Below are 21030 nucleotides of genomic sequence, written 5' to 3'. Positions count from 1 at the left end.
CTAAATTTTTAGAAGTTAATTTACTGACACGTCCTTACCTTAGTACTATTTTTTTTGCAATAATTGTAATTTTGAACCACTGGAAACAATAATCATTTTGATTTCATAAATTTATTCACTACAACCAATACAAATTTGTAATTATTTGGATTAATGTATCTTAAACTATTAGCTTGCCTTCGCAAAAGTAAATTAAAGAAATTAAGATTATTCATTAAATTACCTTGACAAATGTGATGCTATTTTAAATATATTATTACAGATGTAGGTAACTGGACATGGTAGTGCTATTTTTTACGTGTTCAATATTTTAGTGCCAGGATTTTAAAAACATGACTGAGGAAATTGTCTCTCGTAATACGGGACATAAAGAGGAGGGACAGACGTTAAGAGACGTTTTCATGGGTCATTCATGAAAACCCGGTGAACATAGTAGTGGTATTGTATTGCTGTGGCACATATGCTGTGGCAAAAATCTAACGATAACTTCTGATGTATCTAGATAGAGTATTCAGGTGTAACTTATCGCTGTCACAACATAACCTCTAGAGCATCCCTTGAAAGCAAATACACTGGAGCTGATTGGTAATAGTAGAGAAAGCGTGTAAAATACTGACCAGCATCTTCGTCGGTGAACGTGGAGAGTGGGCGCAGATGTTCCAGGGAGTCAGCACGAGCCAAGGAGTCAGGAGCAGCGCGCAGGGGCGCTGCCGGCGTGGGTGCCGGCGCTGCACCCCCGCCGCCCCCCTCGCCTCGCACAAACACTAGCTCCACGGCACCGTCGCATGGGAATGATGACTCTTTAACAACGGACCGATTTTATTTCAATAGACATATTATGCATCAACTTTTATTTCTTTATTAGCTTTAAAAGCCTGAATGACTAACAACACCCAACATCATTCCAACATTTAGCCATAAACCTCAACTTTCTCATAACTCAAATTTAATAATGCATGTTGTTTATAGAACTTTAGGAATTATATAAGATTTTTTCTTATGGATTTTAGTCATTAAAAAGAATGGTGTATATCTCGAGTTGTGAACCGAATAATAGGTAAAATCTGAATCAATTCTAAATACATACTACAATAACAGTTGCTATTTTAAGTTACTTAAAGAGAAACAGAAGACGAAATAAATTAAAAAATGTTAAAGAAGTTGCCTAACAGAACTCGAAATCTATTTCATAAAAAGCAAGAAGAAATTTCGTTACAAATTATCTGAGTATGGGTATTCACTACGAAATTCTTTTACAAATGTAAAATTTTAATTTTATTTTACAAAGAAATGCTGTTTTGACTGTCTTTGTATATAATACGTGTCTTGCTAAATGGTTCCATATATTATACACAACATAACCGATAGACGACATAGGCAAGGCAAACGCCTGCCCCAAAAATCGCCACGAAGACCTGTCTTGTGCTGCCCGCAACTGCCCGCCACCTTCACTGCGTCATTAGTCCAACAAGTGGGCGGGGCCTACCCACGTGTCGTCTACTGGCCCGTGCTTGTCTTTCAAGAACTTGCATTTAACGTACTTTAATAATATTAAACGAAGATATAAATTGTGTTTCGTATGATGTAATCAAGGACACGTGATATCAGATGTAAAGCAAAGGAGAAAAGTGAGTTACCATGCGCAGCGTGGTCGAGCTGTTGCTTAGTAAAGGAGAGCGTGTGGTCGGCGACGGCGCAGGTGTGGAACTGGCAGGCGAACACCAGGTGGCGCTGGGAGGTGTTGGCATGCGCGGGACGTCTATACGCACGCACCAGAACATCTCCGCGCAAAGCAAGACGTCCCACGCCCACCGTCCAGCCACCCCCATTCATCATATACAAGCCTGTTCAATGTGAAGTAACTTTCACTGTAGAAAAATTAATCGCAAAACGACTGAACAACAAAAAACAGCAGAGCTTATTAATGATTCCGTGTTATAATTGAAAAGATTTTGTACCTTCACACGATTTTAAATGAGATTGTATGATGTTATTTAAACTTGTTTTGATACTACATTTATTATTTTGCAGAGTAGGAGCACAGATCCTCTAGAAGGTGTAATATAGGTGTGCAAGTGCAATTGTGCAAAAAGGATAAATAAGGATTGTTTCTGGTAATTCAAATAATTTCTTATAATACTTCAACAATCCAAAATGGTTACGACGTGTTAGTATCATACAAGAAAGAAAATAAAATCGTAACGCTCACGATAGTGAATTTTAAATCCTGAACAATGTTACTTTGACATATGAGATTAATCTAATAATGTCAAACGAATTACTATTGTGATAAAGTGCGACTCAAACCGCTGTACCGCGCCATAGGTGGGCGCGTGACGAGACGGGGAGGATTATCGGCCATTCGGTTCTACCAGTCCGTCGTTAACCCTCGCTGCGCCGGCGCACATTGTCTGTTTCCTCGGCCCCTACCACAACGCACTTTTCCAAGGTGCGGTACAACGGTTTTAGTAGCGCAATAGTAACGTTTCAGAGTGAAAAGAGAGATAATTAGATTGACGGTTTTATGGTAGATTATTCTCACCTGAGGTATAAACGCAGACAAAGTTCTCATATATCTTGAGAAAGGCGATCGTCGGCGTGGCAGAGGCAGCGAGCGAGCCGGCTACGCTCACGTGCGTCAGTTGTAAAGGAGCTGCGTTTACACGGATCTGTCCTGCTAGTAGGCCCGCGAAGGTATCTATATACCTGCATCCAAATTAAATTCTTACTGTAATATTCCTCACTTTCACATTAATTGCGCTCAAAATAATATACACAAAAGCTAAAGCGATCAAATCTTTCATTGTAAATGAATCCACTCCATCCTGAACGATCAATCGTGTTATTTGACATTTATTTATATTTTAAGTGTTTTACGGTACGTAGTATAGAAATTTAGGAATCAAAACACTATCAGATTTGTAGGCGGCTTCCGGCTCATTTATGCTAACTTATTTAACTTCAACTTTTTGTTGTTTCAACTAATGATGCTTAAATTAGTAAAGATATACTAGTATTAAAGATAACTAATATTTAAAATGTCTTATTATTGTCACCGGTTAATCAAAAGACAACAAAATAATTCAGAGAGACATACTAATACTTAGATACTTTTTAAGTACTAGTTCTTGCTGTGAAAAGATATTGAAAGTGTCTCCAAGGACTTCGCGGAATGAGCACAGAGAGATACTTATTATGTTGCGAGAGGTGTGGCGTGTTTTTTTTTTCAGAAGGCACGGTGTGTATTGAAAATATTCATCACTATCATCAACACAGCTGATAGACACTTTTTGCAAGACATAGGCATCCTCCAAAGATCGCCACGTTGACCGATCCTGTGCTGCCGGCTTCCAGCGACTTTTCGCAACTTTGACTATGTCGTCGGTCCATTTAGTGGAGGGCCTACCCACGCCGCGACTGCCGGCTTGTGTTCGTCATTTGAGAACCTTTCGGCCCTAACTGCCGTCAATTAGGTAGTATTACCTTTTATTAGAAGGCAGGTGGAAAACAGGCACGCGGTCGTCGAGATAGCGCCGCATGGCGTAGCGGTCGAGCGCGTGCTCGGGCGCGCCGCAGATCGCCGAGTAGTGCATGTAAGCGGCAACCAACACGCCCAGCCGCTCGCGGCTGCCCCTGTCACGACAAATGTATACATACAAATTCACATAAATACTTAGTACTTGCGTATACACGCTGATTGGTTATAGATGTAAATAAAAGGATGAATGTATTTTGATACGTGCAGATAGTTAGTATAGATAGTTGCTGTAAATTAAAGTATGTTACACCGTTTTTAGAAATAATAAAAAAGTTAAGAAAAATTGTTTTAAAATTACTTTTCATGAATAATAAAATTCGAATAGAAATAATAAATTAATCTAACATATTTCTGAGTGATCACTTTATGAAGGCTGATTGAATAATATGTGTAATAGCTTTACAGGTTTTTGCTGACAAACAAGCTATACATTGACACATTAAAGCTTTTATATTTGTACCCAATCACTCTGTACAAATGTATTCTAACGCGGTAAGATTATAGTCTTTTGTGTGTTTTACTTAAAAAAAATGCGTCCGCCTAATAAAACTAAATCCGTACTCATTCGCTCATTTAAAGCTGGTAAATAAACTAATCATCTCTATGTATAAATCAATAAAACTTTGAAACTGTTTATTTATTAAATGATAAATGATAAATGATAAATGATAAATGATAAATGATAAAAGAGGTGTTAAAAAATTAATACCATGCGAGTAATACGGCGACATTCTTAGGATGCGCTGCGAGCCAACTCTCGATGTGCTTGCAGGCGGCACAGAGTCGCTCTAGCGGCGGGGCCAGAGCACCCGGCCAGCCTAGCGCCCGCGACCGACCAAATATGCTTCGCGCGAGACCTTCTTCGCACTCCCGGACATACTCCTCCCCGCCACTCACTTCGAATACCTGCAATTATACCATTTGTTTTGAATTACACATTTCTGTCATAAAATCCTCTAAGTAAAACATTCGATTGTGTTCATTTAATAATAAAAAAGATGCTATATGCAATATGCGTGCAATTGCGTCATCACCGAATCTCTCAAATGAGTTAGTGACAAAAATATTCAGCATTCTTTTTCATTATCACATCAACAATCTCATTGTTCCCCTTCATTCAATTCGTATAACTAAAAGTAGGTTAGAGTCCGCCATTTACATCCATGGTTAAAGTCATCCACTACATATTTTATTATATTACTTTCAATGAGGGTATTACGTGTTAAATTAATTAATAACGTAAATTACCAGTTTGTGTTGAGAACGTAGGAAATAAAACAAATAAAAGAGATCGGAGACTAATATTACAATATTGCTAATAATATTTTTGTATGGTCCGTCAGTCTTTACATTTCAACTTACTTATACGTATTTATATATTCCTAAAAAAAGATTTTTATATTTTGGGCCTGAGAAAAAGAAAATGTGCTCAAGTAAACTGGTTTTTAGTGTTACTTTACAGCTCAGAAACATAGAAGAGAGAAGAGAGAGAACGAAAACGTTTCGAGGTCTTGAAAATGAATGACTGGAGATGTAGAGGATAGCATGGATTCAGTACTGCATCTCTAAACTCCTGGAGCTCGGAATCAAGGAACGCCTCCCGGCAAATCTTCATTTGTAAATATAGAGCTTTATGAGAAAAAAGACGACGCAATGGTAGGACTTGATGTCTATTGTAGAAATAATGGCTGACGGAGACACGATATCTGTATAAGACGCCTTCGTCATTATAATCATTTCAGCCTTGATACATTTATAGCTAGACCTAGATATCTTAAGCGGAAAGCGGCCTAGGATGCCTTCAACATCAAATCAGCTTATAGACGCCTACTGCGAGATATAGGCCTTCTCAAAGTTTGCCACGATGACGAGTCTCGCGCTGCCCTTCCCCGCTTCCCCGCCTATCGGTTCTCGATCCACCTAGTTTAGGGTCTACTCAGACCGCGTCCACCAACTCGTGGTCCCCATTAAAGCACCTTTCGGCCCCAACGGTCGTCAGTTGCAAGAGCGAAGTGGAATGACTTGGTGAAAATAATTGCCGGGGGAATGTAAAAAGGCGAGTGGGGGTGTGGGCGTGCTATAACACCTATGATTATGACAGCTTTTCCATGAGCTCTGACAATTAAACGAATATTACGCACCATGAAATGCTCTCCATGTTTGTTGGACAGCATGTGGGCAGCTTGCGCCTCGGCGCGCGCGTCTCTGTGCGGCAGGTGCAGCGCCAACATCCGCTCAGCCACGTAGCACAGGTCCAGTCGGCCCGCGCCCGAACCACCCGGGTAACTAACGGACCTAGCGCCGCCCTGTCAAGAAATGCAATCAAATTTTCTTTTAAAATCTCATAGAACTTAACTTTTGTCTCTTATCCGTCCTGTTGGTGTACGCTGTCGACAAGTAGATAGAAACATAATCTCTTTTTTAATGAAACGAATGTTAATAACTCGATAAGAAATGCGTACCTTTCATTTCTTATGTAGTATAAAATATAATCATTTAATGATATTACTTGCAAATTAAAATCACTTATAGAGATCAGTAAAGTACATCATAAGGATGCCAGAAAAGTCTTTTCTTTAATGGCATGTTTCAACTTCAAAGCCACTACGGCAGTTGAATGGATAACAATATTATATTAAATTAAATAAAAAATTATAAAATACTAAAATAAAGAAAAACCTCCTTGTAAGAAACCTAATAATAATAAAAGGATGGCTTTTCATCATCTTCCTTTCAACTGTAAGACGTCCATTGCTAGACATTGGCTTCCGCCTTTAATATAAAAACTATCTAAATAATGTCACTTTTTAACGTTTTGTGACGTTTAAATGCAATATAGTTATAACATGTAGTTGAAAAGCTACTGTTGGGAATTTTGTATGATATCTTTAAAAACATCGACATAAATAGTTTTACAATCACCAAAATTTATGACCCAAATATTTCCATTTACCGTAAAAAGATACACTCCCTTGGTTTATTTTTTAAATTGACTCTAAGCGAAAGCAATACTCTGAGTCATCACAAAATCTGCAAATACTAGTCCTTGGCAAAATCCGGTTTACCGAACAACTGACATTATTATTCAATGCTTTGCGATCTATTACACTAACAACGATTGTGGCGGGCTATTACACACGATTATTGTAGAAACGTGCGTAGGTAAAGAACAGGATTTGAGAGTTTGGAGAGTAAACAGAGGAAAGCTCCGATTGGGTTTAGTACATTTATGTCAAATCAAACACGTAATGTTGTAGGCGGTGCGACATAACTCCGTGAGAGTATCGAACAACTGCGTAGGTTTAAAAAATTTCTTAAAAGATATTTTCGATAGCTCAGATCACACAGAATCTTTCGTTAATCGTTTTTAAAAATATACAATTGTAATATAAAATAAATGAACAGAAAATTAAACAAAAAAATATTTTAATTATACGAGAAGTTTCCAGAAGAACATAGCAAGTACCTGAGGGTAAATTATATGTTCCTGCTGTTCTTGAAGTACACAAGATTTTATAATACAAAATTCTAAGCAACATATATATCGTCATACTCGTTTGAACCAAAGTAAGTTCATGGCCGAACATATACCTCCCTCGGAGAATTTCCAATAGGACTGGTTGGAACGGCTTGCACCTAACCTAAAATCTTTCGACGATCTTAGTCAAAGTTCTCTGCCCGTAGTCACCCCTTTAAAATCTTAACACCCCAATGACTATCCTTTCTGGGCGCTATTTCAATTCACCTACGGTCTTTACAGTCACGATTCGATTGATTCGACGTTTTGATTAAATTAAACTAATAGAAATTATTCATTTACGCCACATTGTTAATTTGCTAAAATAACGTAAAATAACTAAGACTAAAGTATGTCAATAATATACGAGCTAATTGGTTACAGGTGTAAAAAATTTAAAGGAGTGAATGCTCTTTTACTGCGTGATGATTAATACTGAATGATACATTTAAACTAAAAATCAATGGTATCAGAAACAATAAATAAAGATTATGCAGTAAGAAATAAAATATAAATTGCGGATATTGGTTTGTCGCATTCAAATAGTAAAAATAAATTAGCATTACTTATTTCAGAGTTATCGCTTTACACAGGCTATCTACTTGTAATAGAGTTGTACATTTACTCCTTTAAAGTTTTTTCAACTATTACCTATCGTCCTGTATAGATCTTATGACATAAAAGGAAGTTGTATTATTCTTTTTATAAATATGGCTATACTGTTTACGTATACATAATATTTACGTAAACTCTAGCAGACTTATAATAGAATAACAAGAAATTGTAAAAAAAAATTACCAACTTAGTGAGTAAGTTCATAGGCAGAATGAGAGAATGTTCGTGCAAAACAACTGTTGAAATTTACACTTTTCATTCAAATGAGTAATCTGTGAATTATAAATTCACGTGTTCAATAAACATTTATCTTGTTACGAAATAATTGATGTCATTATACAAAGCAATAAACAATGCTTAAATGGACTATTAATCATATTTGTAGCTTTGGAAACTTGTATAAAGTAGGATAAACGTAAATCTCTATGAACTCGTTGGTGTTTCAGAAATTATTAAAATTATTGCAATGACAAATATGTAACTTACATGTTCACTCGAATGCGAAGGTGCTCCGGGTGTGGCTGGTGCGCTCACCGCTCGGCTCTGAAACAATAAAATTAAAAAAAATCAAATTTTAATAAAAAAAATCGAAGGTAAACATAAATAACGTCAATGTTTGCATTTGCAAAAAGCGACCGATCTTACTTTTGACCTAGCATCTTTATTAAACACTCTGAACAAATATTGACACGATACACAAGTGTGTGAATCGAATGTGCTTTGATGTCAGTGAAATCTTACTGTCCACATAAGTTTAAAGCCACAAATACCGGTAACTACACGGTAACTTATGAATGTGTCCACATATAACTAATCTCGTAAGCCTAAATGGTCATTTATATGCAGTCATAGTTTATTTAATACGAGAAACATGTCTGCATATACATATGCATAACAAGGATGAGAGTTATTCAATATTTCCGACCAATTTTACCAAGTTGCTGTGCTGCCGGTCCCAACAAGGTATTTACTTCGTGTATCAGTTATAAAATAACGGAGATAATGAGATGTACTTCATGTATCTGGTGTGAGCACAAGGGTGTGTTGCACATTTTTTTTTTGTCATTAAACATTCAGTTGGCCTGTTTACATTTATAGCTTCATCCGATTAGAGGTGACAGAGCACTAAAGGTACTAAGCTATTTATGGTGTCTAAGTTTGAAAGTGATCTGCCGCAGTGGTACCGACGTATGGAGTAATCAAGCAAAATATTCTTCGGCAGCAGCATCTTCCTTTTATAGAACGCATTTGGAATAAGAACACTACTCGCTAATCCGCATGCCAAGCGTGTTAAAAATTGGCACATACCCCTCGTATGAGCAACACATAGATGAGGCTTATGTGCAGTAGTGTACGTCCTACGGCTGAGGCAAAAATGATTAAGTTCGAGCGTCCGCTCCTCGGTAGGGACAGTTTTTTTTTTAATTGAAGCGCGATTGACATTTCTATTCGCGGGTGCCTGAAAAAGTCGGAGCACGGACCTCTCGGCTTATCGGGAGATCCACAGCTAACATTACTCCTTTAGAAAGATTAAGCGCTGGGAGGATTTGCGTTAAAAACAATTAAATGTTTTCTATCAGCAGTAGATATAAACCCGCCTGATACTATGCAGTATCGCCAATATTTACCGGGCGTATGATCTCCCTGCCTTTGAACAATTTATGTCACAAATATATGTCACTCCCGAGGTAAAGTATCTGTTTCGGTCTCCGTAAGACAGGACTTTTGATTTGCACTGGATTTTCCTAAGGCTATATTAGGATGAGTGCATCAACTGCCATAAATTGAATGTTACTTGTCTTATCACTTAATTAAATGTAAAAGCAACCTATAATAATTATTTGATAAAGCGAATTGTTTTCAGATGACTGTATCATTGTATAATCAATAGCAGTGATTATTGATCAAGTTTTTGACATTATCTGCTTTAATAATAACTGCCAAAAGAAGTCGATTACAATAAACATAATTGCCAATTGCCAAATGCCAACAAAATTAATTCTGCTTCTGCCTCATTTATTAAATTTCTTATATATTAACTTTTGTTCCGCCACTCCTGAGAATGTATATAATACGTAAGTTAAAAAACTGAACAGATTGAAGATGAAGAAAATAAATAACAGCAAAATTGGAGACTATAAATTCTCTATTTTTGATATATATATTTATGATAAAAGTCGAGGCTTTCCTTACAATAGTGTGTTAGAAAAAACACAATATATTTACTAGTAGGACCTGGGCTTAGTAGATCTTTGATAGATCTTTACACGAAAAATAAAGAAACAAACAAAAATCATCGGTAAAATAAATCATAAAGCATTGTTTCCACTACGTTTTTAATAAAGCAAAAACTGTTTTTAACCAAAATAATATAAAATTTTGTCACATTTGAAAATATTTTATGTAATAAACTATAGTCTAGAAAATTAAATATGCTTGTGAGAAAATTATTAGAGTTGTATTTTTAAGTTACCTTTAGTGTAAAATAGCGCACACGTATCGCGATCGGATGTTGGGATTGGGTTCAATAAGGTTGATAAATGAGCCCCTTTAGCGGGGTGCGGCTTAAGTGATTACTGCAGCTTTGCTGTGACTCAAACAGCCGTAATCGCGTTTAACATTCACAGCAGTTCTTAGGTTCATAATTATTTACTAATATCATCAGTGCAATCATATAAAGATCATTGGAGTTACATATCAGTGTAAAAACTGTTTCTAGGTTTAACAGAATTAAGCAAGTTTATTATTCAATAATTTTTAAACGTAGCAACGAAGGTACGTGTTTACAAATGAATGGCGTTGGAATGACGCCGTAAGTCTATATGTATGCTACAGCGCTCGACGCGCAAAGCGCTGCTGTATCCTGAAATTGGCATAATGCAATTATGCCCACAATCCGACGTTCGCTGCGTAGAATGCTGCACCACTTGCATTTGTTATTTTTATACAGCGCACTAATCACCGCCCCTGATTTACACCGGCACACACTCGAGTTACTTTGTAAACAGGAACCAGGATTTATTTCCAATCAACTGTGGCACTGATTTAGAATATGTTTACATTCGCTTGTTCTGTTAACATTTTATCTTGTTAAATATATTCGTAAACGTAACCAGCCGATTACAACATTTTTTAGTATTTTCCTGTATGTTTAATTAATTCCATTATAACATTTTTCAGTTTTTGTTTAACTTTTCTTCGAAAACCTACTATTTCAACAAGTCTAGCAACAAATGTTAATCTATAAATGCTTATGTAGAACAACGAGCTCATGTTTTCGCACGTTTCTTGATAATTGAAAGCAATTCAGGTTTCATTCATTAGACTTAGTGTATAATTAACATTTTAGTTAGCATTAGTGAAGGTTACCATTTTGTACGTCATTCAAGTTTGAAGGTAATATGGATTTAGCATATTTAAATTTTATATAAACAACTTTAATTCAAAGGTTCAATTATTTATGTACCGAAGACAAACGGAAACGTTTCATTTATCTTCGGAACATAAATTAAGATTATGAACACGACTAATGAAATAACCTTTGGTATTGGCATATCTTAATTGTGTACAAACAATTTAGGAGCAAAAGTATTGCAGTAAGCGAAATCGCCTGCAATAGTTCTAGTATACAGACATTACTTTAGTAAGGTTTCTGTCCTGTTTCATTTCGGGCATTCTATGTTAGATCAATGACAGATTAATAGAAAAAAAGAAAACAGAAAAATATAAATCGCTGGTCCGATTTGCGGCAAGCAGTTCGACGTTTTTTGGAATTATATTAACATCGCATCTACTCACAATCAGCAAAAAAAACATACCATTTTTCTAGAGATGGGTCTGGGATGGAAAACTTTATTATGGAAAAAAATCAAGATGTAAAAATAATCACATATTCAATACATAAATTCAGTTAATAATTTGTTCATAATTTTACCATTTAGCCCAATTTTAAAAAAACAGGAATCAGGTTGAACTCGCCTATAATGGCATCATTGAATAATAAATTACGCACCCAGATCTAAGAGCATGCAACAAACTATTTTGTTTCACAAAACTTTTTTGTTGTCGCTTTCACAATGTCCGTAGTATAGACAAAGAATAATTAATTTTTACTATTATTTATGCATTCAACATTTTTTCGATAAGAATCTTCTAGTCTTAAAGAAAGGTTTATAAAAAAAGATGAACGAAATCTATAGTCGTTCCCAATTTATGGAAATTATTTTTATACATCAATTATTAAGGATATCAATATAGGTGATCATAAAAAAATCTAGTGAGTTTATTGTGGGCTCTTCTTAGATCACGGCACGTTTAGGCTTATCTGGCATGTTTCTCTCGTATACCTCAAAAAGCGATCAATATAAATAAAAAAAGAAAAAATTTAAAACATATCGTTAATTAAAATTAATATAAATGTGAAAGGCAAAGATATCCGACATCCACTTATCTGATTGGATTAAGGCCTGCACACTCTTTCCCTACAATTTGTGTCACAACAGAGTGCACATTACAATGGTAACAAAACCTGGACCACGTGGTGAAGACATTTATTATTTATTTCTTCTAAATAGAGACACCAACAGCAAAACATAACAGAATGTAACATTAGTTTCGTATAATACAGTACAAAATTAGATATGTTTTCCTATTGTAAGCGTACTCAGCCCTGGCCATAATTACGCTGCCTTATACCTAAACGATAATAAATCTAAAAAACAGACAAACAACATTTAACGGCTATCTAAATAATAATGAATCAATACACAAAAAATCTGTGTTAAATTAGTTATAGCCAAAGATTTCATACTTTCGTTAAAGTACAATACTTATATACATTAATGTGTGTTTTAGAATTGTGTAGCGTTCCATATGTTTATATGAGACTGCACCGTATTATTGAGCAATACGAAGATAATACTTTTTAGTATTTACTTATCCTTCGAAATTCCGGCTCCCGTGTCAGTTCGGACGCCATCAGTGATGTAGCCGCGGCGTTTGGGTCAAAATTGTAAACCGTCTCGGTAAATATGTTACATATAAAACCTTGATCACGACCGGCTTTCATTTTCCTCTCCAACAAGAATGAACAAAACGTGCTCGTACGCGAACTCACCTCCATCCGCTAAACTCTATCTTGTTGACCACCTCACACCAGGGTTAGCTAAACGCGTATAATTCTATCCCTAAAAGCACCTCCAACTGGGCTATTTCTGCATTAAATTGTTGAAAACGTTGCACATTCTGGGAATCTGGAGGTGTAGTCCGAAGTTAGTATTGTGCGTATATTAAAAACTAAATATTATATAAGAATGGTAAGTTAAATCACAAACCGTTATCCTGTAACAAGATGGTAAACAAGAGTCGCATTGTGAGCGCGAGCGCGCGGCGAGCCCTTTGCCCCGCTGCAGGTAGAACGCAGCGCGCCACAGCGCGAAGGCGAGCCTGTGCAGCGCACGAGCTGCATCCGCGCCGCACGCATGCCGCCGACACCGCATGTTTCAAGCGTTCTTAACAATATCGTCTTAGTCCACAAACTAACGTTTTCTTTGCCACCAACACCAGACAGTTTATCTTTTTCTTTTTTAATCGTTTGCAATGTCATTATTTTATGTTTTTACCATTTCGTTAAGGGTGAAAATATTATTTAGGCGTTAAGTTAGAAGATATCCCTTCAACTGATCACTGTGACCTTTTTAATTAGGAACAATTTAGCTGCATTCGGGGACTTTTCAATACAAAGGCACTGCATACTATGATATATTTTTTTTAAATACGTCAGATCATTTAAAAATCTTTTTAATATAAACAAACTCTACAAAATAATTATGTATATTTGAATTTTATACCCTGTTCGAGATTATAAGTGTTTAATAGGAATTCACAAGCCGAGAGTATGGAAGAGGCTGTGAGCAGTGTGTTGTTATCAGGAGCGCGCAGAGTAGCCGCTCCAGACATGCGCCCCTGCACTGCGACAAGCGACGCACTGACGATCCAGACACAATACTCAATTATCCTCACTGAACTCTCTTATTATTATTTACTTCAATACATTTTTGCCGAATTAAAAACCTTTTAATTATTAATCTTAATGTAAATTGAACACGCGTTAGATTTAATTAAAAACATATATTTTTTATGATTATGTGGAGTGTCAGTTCAAAACTTAGATCGAATGTCATTGCGACAGGCATAACCCTGACCTTTCTAGTAATTCGTTCGCAAGCCCAGCGCGTGCGGGGGTGAATAACCTTAGGGGAGAGCTTTGTCTAAATAAAAGACCGTCATATGCACTCTCAGCAGATGAACAGTCACCGACTGCCGACACTCGTGGCTTCTTTTCACACTGAAACAGCTGTTTTTATTTTTCTGGTGTGAGCCACTTGCGATTAATATTACGATTAACTTCTTTTAAATTCTTTGTTTATTTATTATTTATTTTAACGAATTATACAGAAAGTATAGTTTTAATTGCAAAGATTTAGATTTCTTCGAGGTCTACTGCATGTTGCTAAAGACATAAATGAAATGAAACTTTAAAACATTTCGTGTAATAAACCGTGTAATATATGTTGTAGCAGTTTAAAAGTAACTTCATATCTGTATAAATTTAGAGTTCAGACATTCAACTGTAGGTATGTTTCTTCCTCTTATCTTGTTATCTAGAATAATGTAATCGTTGTATATTGTACTGCATTATCTCTCTTAATTGTTTGGGACATTCGTGCCATTGGCTATAAAATTGTTATCTTAAATTGAAAGACCTGGTACTTTTTAGCTAAAAATATTAATTTTATATACTTTAAAAAGTTTTAAATTAAATTTTAATATTCATATGTACAAGAACTAATAAAAGTGTTAGTGAGAACAACTGTTGACTTGCTGGCCGGCTCTTCTCAGCAGATGAGAGGGCCAAACCGATGGTCAATTCCTCTTATAGTTTAATATTACATATATGTAAATGATGTTAAAATAATTGACAGTTGAAAAGTGCGTGTAAATATCGACCCGAATAAAGATACATTGAATTCAGAAAAATACGTTTAGATTGAACATCAGATCGTAAGCATAAAAATATCACTGAATCTATATTTTCAATAGAATATTTTAAAAAAAAATTGAAGGTAAAAATACGTGAATAACTTCAGTTAACAACGGTTTCACTTGTGTTAAAGGGCACTTCACCGAAAGCAGTCTGTTTGAAATAATTTGTTTTTAAAAGGCGACGTGTACACTGGGCAGGGTTTGTGGTCGCGCGAAGAGCCCTGCAGGAGCATGGCAGGCGGCGCGGCGCCGGGACCGGCACTGGCGCCCCACCCGATGTCCCGACGCACGCCGCGCCGGCGACGCCGAGACACCGCGTTGCCTAGCAACGGCGTTCTCCTCTCACACCGATATCATCCATACCAAAGCTAGGGATCGCAATGTTTGGGACTTTCATAAACTATCGCCTACATTGCAAAAGAAATTATATATTAATATTAATTACATGAATTTTATATGGACGAAGATATATAATTTTATAGGTACGACTCTTACCCTTTTTGATCGTGATTCCAATGTTTCAATTTTTATTTACGCTATAATAATAAAATAATAATTTAAGACTAGATAAAATGTACTTTTGAACGCCGTCATTTGCTTTTGAATCCGACCCCGTCTGTATGAAAAGCTCTAGCTTTCATTAGGTGGCATCTTTGCATGGCATTAGGATATCTTATGATATTTACTTGGACACAGCCCACTGACCACAGCTTTGTGGTGGAAGGTAGACCTAAACCAATCGAGTGTTGCTTTTTTTTTAAATATTTTTGCTAATTCGGTTTTTTTACCTGGGCAACAAATATAATAAGTACAATCGTTTTTCAATATATTAAATATTACAATAATTTTTAATTTGTTCTATTTTATTATGTTAATAATTTGAATATAATAACTGCTTGTGATTCTGTATACTTACAAAGTTTTTGAAACGTCAGTCCGTTAATAGTTATTTAATTCAATTCGTAACCGTCGCGAAAACGAACTAAATCGTCGCTGATTTTAGTTTTTACTTATTTTTGTGGCCGACGGCTCCATGAGAAAAAAAAAATATTTAAACAATATTAAAACAAAAAGGTTTAGGAGCACTGATCTACACGTACAACATATACAGTATTACGTCGTTACCAATGTCTGCTATGTGTATTTTTTTTAAATTTTATCTATTAACATCTGTCCACTAACTAAAATTTTCATATTTATTACAAGTCTGCAATTTTCCAAAAAAACCGGCATAAGTAAAACCACTCTTAGTATCTACCATATAAATTAATCGTCGTCCTTTCAGCAAATGGACGCTCACTGCAAGGCATAGATCTCCCTCAGTAACATGTATGGGGGTATATCGCTATACTACGATTGTGAGCAGTGGCAAAGCCATAGTTAATAACTAAACTACTTACCTACTAAATAGTAAAATTTTTAATTATATGCATAATCTAACTCCGAAGAGTAGTCAGTTTTTTAATTAATTCAATTTACAAATTGTGTAAACCTCAATGGGTAATAGATATCATAAAATAATTTATAATAATTTACACATATTTTTGTAATAATTACTGGGAATCAATCCTAGTGATGTGACAATCCCTGGCGAACTATGCTAAGAATCTATACGAATTCTTTTAAACTTGTCTGACTTTTATTTGAATGCACCATACTAATTAATAATCCACCCAATACCTATTTGTCATTTATATATGTTTATATGTTCATTTTAAATTATAGTCGTGAGCCATAATTTAACATGAAAATTTAAAGAAACAATGGTTAAAGAATTCATTTAAAATTTTTGTTGAGCGGCAAAGTGCTCCACGCGCACGCCTGGATGTTTTCGTATGTGCGTACGAAATACTCGCGTGAGACGACTCCACCTAACTGCGCAACTACGTTTTTACTATTGCGCAAATAACGGAATAGGTGTAACTTAAAGTCACTATTTATATCTATGCAAGATAACTTCCGCGTTAACATTGGGCCTTGTGGCGCGGTATATAAATAAGAAATTTCATACACACGATGTTGTAAGCATTAAGACTAAATTTTATAATGCGTAAATATTTTTACCATCTGATATATGACGTTTTATTAATATAATTGTAGTAACATTTACAGATACGACTTGTATGAGTTATGAGAAGAATACCAGAAGATCCTAAATAAGCAAATTAAATCTACGTGGATTCTAAACGCACTCGTGATATGAGAAGAACCCGCAATAAATTCAGATTTGGTATTCAATTTTACTAGATCCTTAATCAATTCATCAATTTGTCATGTACATAGATGGTCTATGTATAATCATTTTATATCAGTTATGTACCATTACAATTATCTCTAAAAAAAACTCTCAAAATGTAGATTGCAAGAACTGCTCATTCTACTATCAGTACCCAATTTCTTACGATACCGAAAATATGAGAAAAAAATAGAGATTTTTAATTAGTGTCAATTCATGTATTTGCCGAATTGTTCAATAGTAAATTATTAGACAATATACTTGGATGTGCGATGTTTGTTTATCGAATAAAAATGGTTACATTTAAATTATATCGAATAAACATGGTATTTATACTATCATATATCTCAAATACTAATAATTTATACATAATTATGGAGTGTACATTGGTGAAAAATTATGCCCATAATGCCTCAAACAACATTTGGTTACGAAACAATCCATAAAGCTTTCCCTACTTCTCAAGTGCAGCTACGTGTTCAAAGGTTTACTTCGCGGTTAAACTAGTTAGATTAATATCGGCACATAATTGTCTTTAAGCTTTCTCTCATTTAATATTCATAGCGAGATTTGGCATTATGTTCGTTTTGTTAAAAAATATAATTTGTACTTAGAATACTTTAACATGGTTATGAATAATTTGCGCGTGCTGCATTGGAGGAACTAATTCCGAAAGTGGAAAGGAAAGTAAATATTCATTCAAAAAGCGTAACGTCCGGCAACACCTCCTCGCACAACTGTTTATGCGCACAGATAATATTTACATAACAATCCCCTGAACTAAACATTTCCGTGCCATCTGTTTCTTTTTTAAAATATTATGATAATGCGATATAATGCAGGCGCAATATGTCTAAATACAAATTAGCTGTTACACGTTTTAAAAACGAAACATTTTCCAAAAATATTTTTTAAAAATTTTTTCGGTACAATGTAGCAAAAAATTCCGCAATAGTGTACTATATAAAACATGTACACACACACCTAGTAATCTGAGCAAATGGTTGAATGTAAGATCCATGATACAAATTTATATGCTTAAAAACATTACTAAAGCATTTGCAAAGGTAGCTGGTACTGTTGTGAATGTATGTAAAAATATTGGTATGTACTGTAATTAGGTAATTAATTGTTGCTTACAATATTATATTTATTATTAGTCCGTTAGCATTCCATCACTTAACATGCTATGTAGAGGGCTAATCAGGAATGAGACACGCGAAAGTAACGGACATAGACCAGCCGATTGGCAAGTTGTAGCTGAGGGCAGGCTACATAGAGACTAAAAGAGATGGCCGATTGCCTTTCAAGATTCTGGGGTGGAAACCATAGACCGGCAAACACAACGTGGAATGTCGATTCACAAGGTATATAAGCGAACTTGACAAGGACCCTGGATTACACTGGACGCAGGCTACTTCCAATCGATCCTATCCTCACTGCCTATGCCATAACATAAGTATTGCTACAGCCGTACAGTCAAACATTTTGTGTCCAGCTTTCCTTTTTAAAGTCATTAAAAACATTGAATTGTGGTATCGTAATATAATAACATCACATAATGTTAAATATCCCCGCCTAGTTAGCAATGATGTTAATCTAAAATATTTGCAAGTGTAAGTAGTTAAATGTTTTATTACTTGAGGTTAATATAGTTACTCTACGCCTATTTTTCTAAGGTATTCAGAAGGTTATGGGATTGTATATTCTCGTAAACTTGCGGTTAGATCAATTCTATTAAACTATGTATATGTAGTATACATTTGAATGCCTCCAAACCGGCCCACATTTATTTAATTAGAAACTTTTTTCGCTACACAGAAGTGTTAAAAAATGGACATGATATTTAAGAGGCTTTCAGTTCAACAGAAGATATCAGCTGTTCGTGATAAAAAATATATAATATTTTAAATAAAGTTCAAAAAAAAAGCTGACAAGTTTACTCGAAACGTAATAAATTTAATGAGAAATCTGACTAAAAGAAGTCAATTATTAAACTTCGTATATATAGTGTTCTATTAAATATTTAACTATATTTTGTATAATTATGAATAGGTGTGGCATTTGTAATGTTTACGTATTTCAAAGTAACACTAAAATATTTATTTTACTATTTTAACTTTCCTACCTATGTATATATTTAATAAGAGATTTTTATCCCTAAAAATGATACAATTCTCAAACAAGCGATTCGAATGTTTGGAATTGTAAGAGAGCGCTGTCTATTGTTTTAAAAGATAAAATTTATTAACGGTGACATGGTTAACGAAGCATCACGCTGACACCTGATTCCGGAGATTACTATCGAGATCATATTGGGTGGCCGATTCATTAAAGATACGAAAAGCTGTTTTTTTATCACCAACACGCACTCGTACTGCGTAGTCTAATACTTAAGCAGGACACGACAAATGATGTTATCAATCGGTCCTCTGCTGCCAACTGATTAAATTAACGCCCTATTAACTGATATTACTCACTTATTGACACAATTTTTAAAAAAAAACTATCATATAATAAACTTTAAAGAGTGAAGCAAATACGCTTCAAAACAAATGAAATTATTTTTTTCTCCCTTTAATTATAAAAAAATAAGTATTAAAAGTTATGTAACAAAAACGTTGCATACAAAATTAATGTAACAATATTATTCAGCTAAATTTCGTATACAACGATTTCTGCTTATAAGATAAGGCATTATAAATTACAAGTGTAAAATGATACAGGATTATAAATAAAAGAATTATAATCTTATTAACCGCAAATTGTAATTTCATTTTAGTTTTTTCTACTATCCACTGTCCGATTAACATTTGCAATTTTAAATAATTGTTTTGAAAAAAAACCCATGAAACTACATAAAATATTAGCGCATTAATTAATAGCAATTTTAAAAAGCTGTGTTAAAACTATTAAATAATTCAGTTCACAATAAGAAGTTCAGTACCAAACCAAAAATCATTATACTTTATAAAATATCTCTATATACGCTTTGCTACCTAGATTTAAACTGGTTTCTATATTGTTTATGATATCCAAAAGGCTTTATTTTTAATTTGCTTGTATTATTCGGAACCGTTCCGCATGAAGTCTTCAAACGTTATAACAACCACACGGAACAGAACAATCCATTCGTTTTTAAATAGCATAAAGCTTAATTGTGATTCACGTGAGAGATTTAATTATCAAATTATTATTTTCAGCTCGTTAATTTGCTCTTGCGCGAGAGAAATAGGATGTTATTTAGTCGAATAAACCTTAATTATTGATGCTGTTTTTTGTGGCATAAACTGAAATGAAATAATAAAGAAATACGTGTATCGCCATCATTATTATTATTTCATCCCACCGTTTTCTTTATATGTTTCCAATAGGAACGTCTTTACATAAACTTACAATGTGTAGCCGTTCTGTCAAAACTAATTCTGAAGTTGAAACAAGACCAACTGAAGTCGAAACATCTTGAATTTATTTATAATTTTGATGAAAGAACATTTTAGTGACCTTCGAATTCAATAATTTAATTGGTAACCATCATAAATATTGTATTTATTATGCGATTTTTGTGTTTTGATATAAAATAGATCCTAATTAATTGAAAAAGACAAAAATATAAAACTCAAATGTTTATAATACTTAACTAGTAGGAAAATAATAAAATGATTCTATTGTTGTTTATGTTTGTAGGCAATTCATCATGACATTTCCAAATAAATATTCAAGATGCTTAGAATTAAAGATGCTTGATTACAAGCTGGCAAACCTTGAAGGCATTAAAATTCCAAAGAGTTCGCGCCGGCAGTAGTCCTCTAGAATTGATAAATATTTAGAATTACGTAAGTCGACAGATTGCTCGTGCGCTCGGCCGGTTAATACTTGCAATTCTAGGTTGTACAAACGTACACGGCACACTACGCGTCACATTGTATGCGCTGCGACTTCAAAGCGTTAAGCAGATATTAAACCCATTTGTAATGACACATTATAAGTGTCTAGAATGAACTCATGTGGGGAGCGCTGCAGCGTCTCTTGCCATAAATTATATTAGTGTTGTGGAAAGATAATTCTGTGTACTAGTTT

General features: G+C 34.8%; 1 protein-coding gene across 2 annotated transcripts in view; it reads right to left on the bottom strand.

Moving 5' to 3' along the window:
• by (blistery) overlaps nucleotides 1-21030 on the bottom strand; it is a 94584-nt gene that overhangs the window by 19819 nt on the left and 53735 nt on the right. The window contains exons 6-12 of one of the 2 annotated variants that reach the window (XM_068764703.1): nucleotides 8157-8213; nucleotides 5680-5844; nucleotides 4248-4444; nucleotides 3484-3633; nucleotides 2543-2706; nucleotides 1638-1844; nucleotides 618-800 (exon numbers count right to left, since the gene is read on the bottom strand). In XM_068764703.1, coding sequence (XP_068620804.1) covers nucleotides 618-800; nucleotides 1638-1844; nucleotides 2543-2706; nucleotides 3484-3633; nucleotides 4248-4444; nucleotides 5680-5844; nucleotides 8157-8213 — 1123 coding nt within the window. Of the gene's footprint in view, nucleotides 1-617; nucleotides 801-1637; nucleotides 1845-2542; nucleotides 2707-3483; nucleotides 3634-4247; nucleotides 4445-5679; nucleotides 5845-8156; nucleotides 8214-21030 lie in introns of those variants that run through there. The other variant, XM_068764702.1, reaches the window with a different exon arrangement.

This window comes from Battus philenor, unplaced genomic scaffold (assembly GCF_028537555.1).
Source record: "Battus philenor isolate CCGP_79_NKW_IND1 unplaced genomic scaffold, ilBatPhil1.0.hap1 SCAF_2, whole genome shotgun sequence".
Lineage (NCBI taxonomy): Eukaryota > Metazoa > Arthropoda > Insecta > Lepidoptera > Papilionidae > Battus > Battus philenor.
This window is presented reverse-complemented; position numbering and strand designations above follow the sequence as displayed.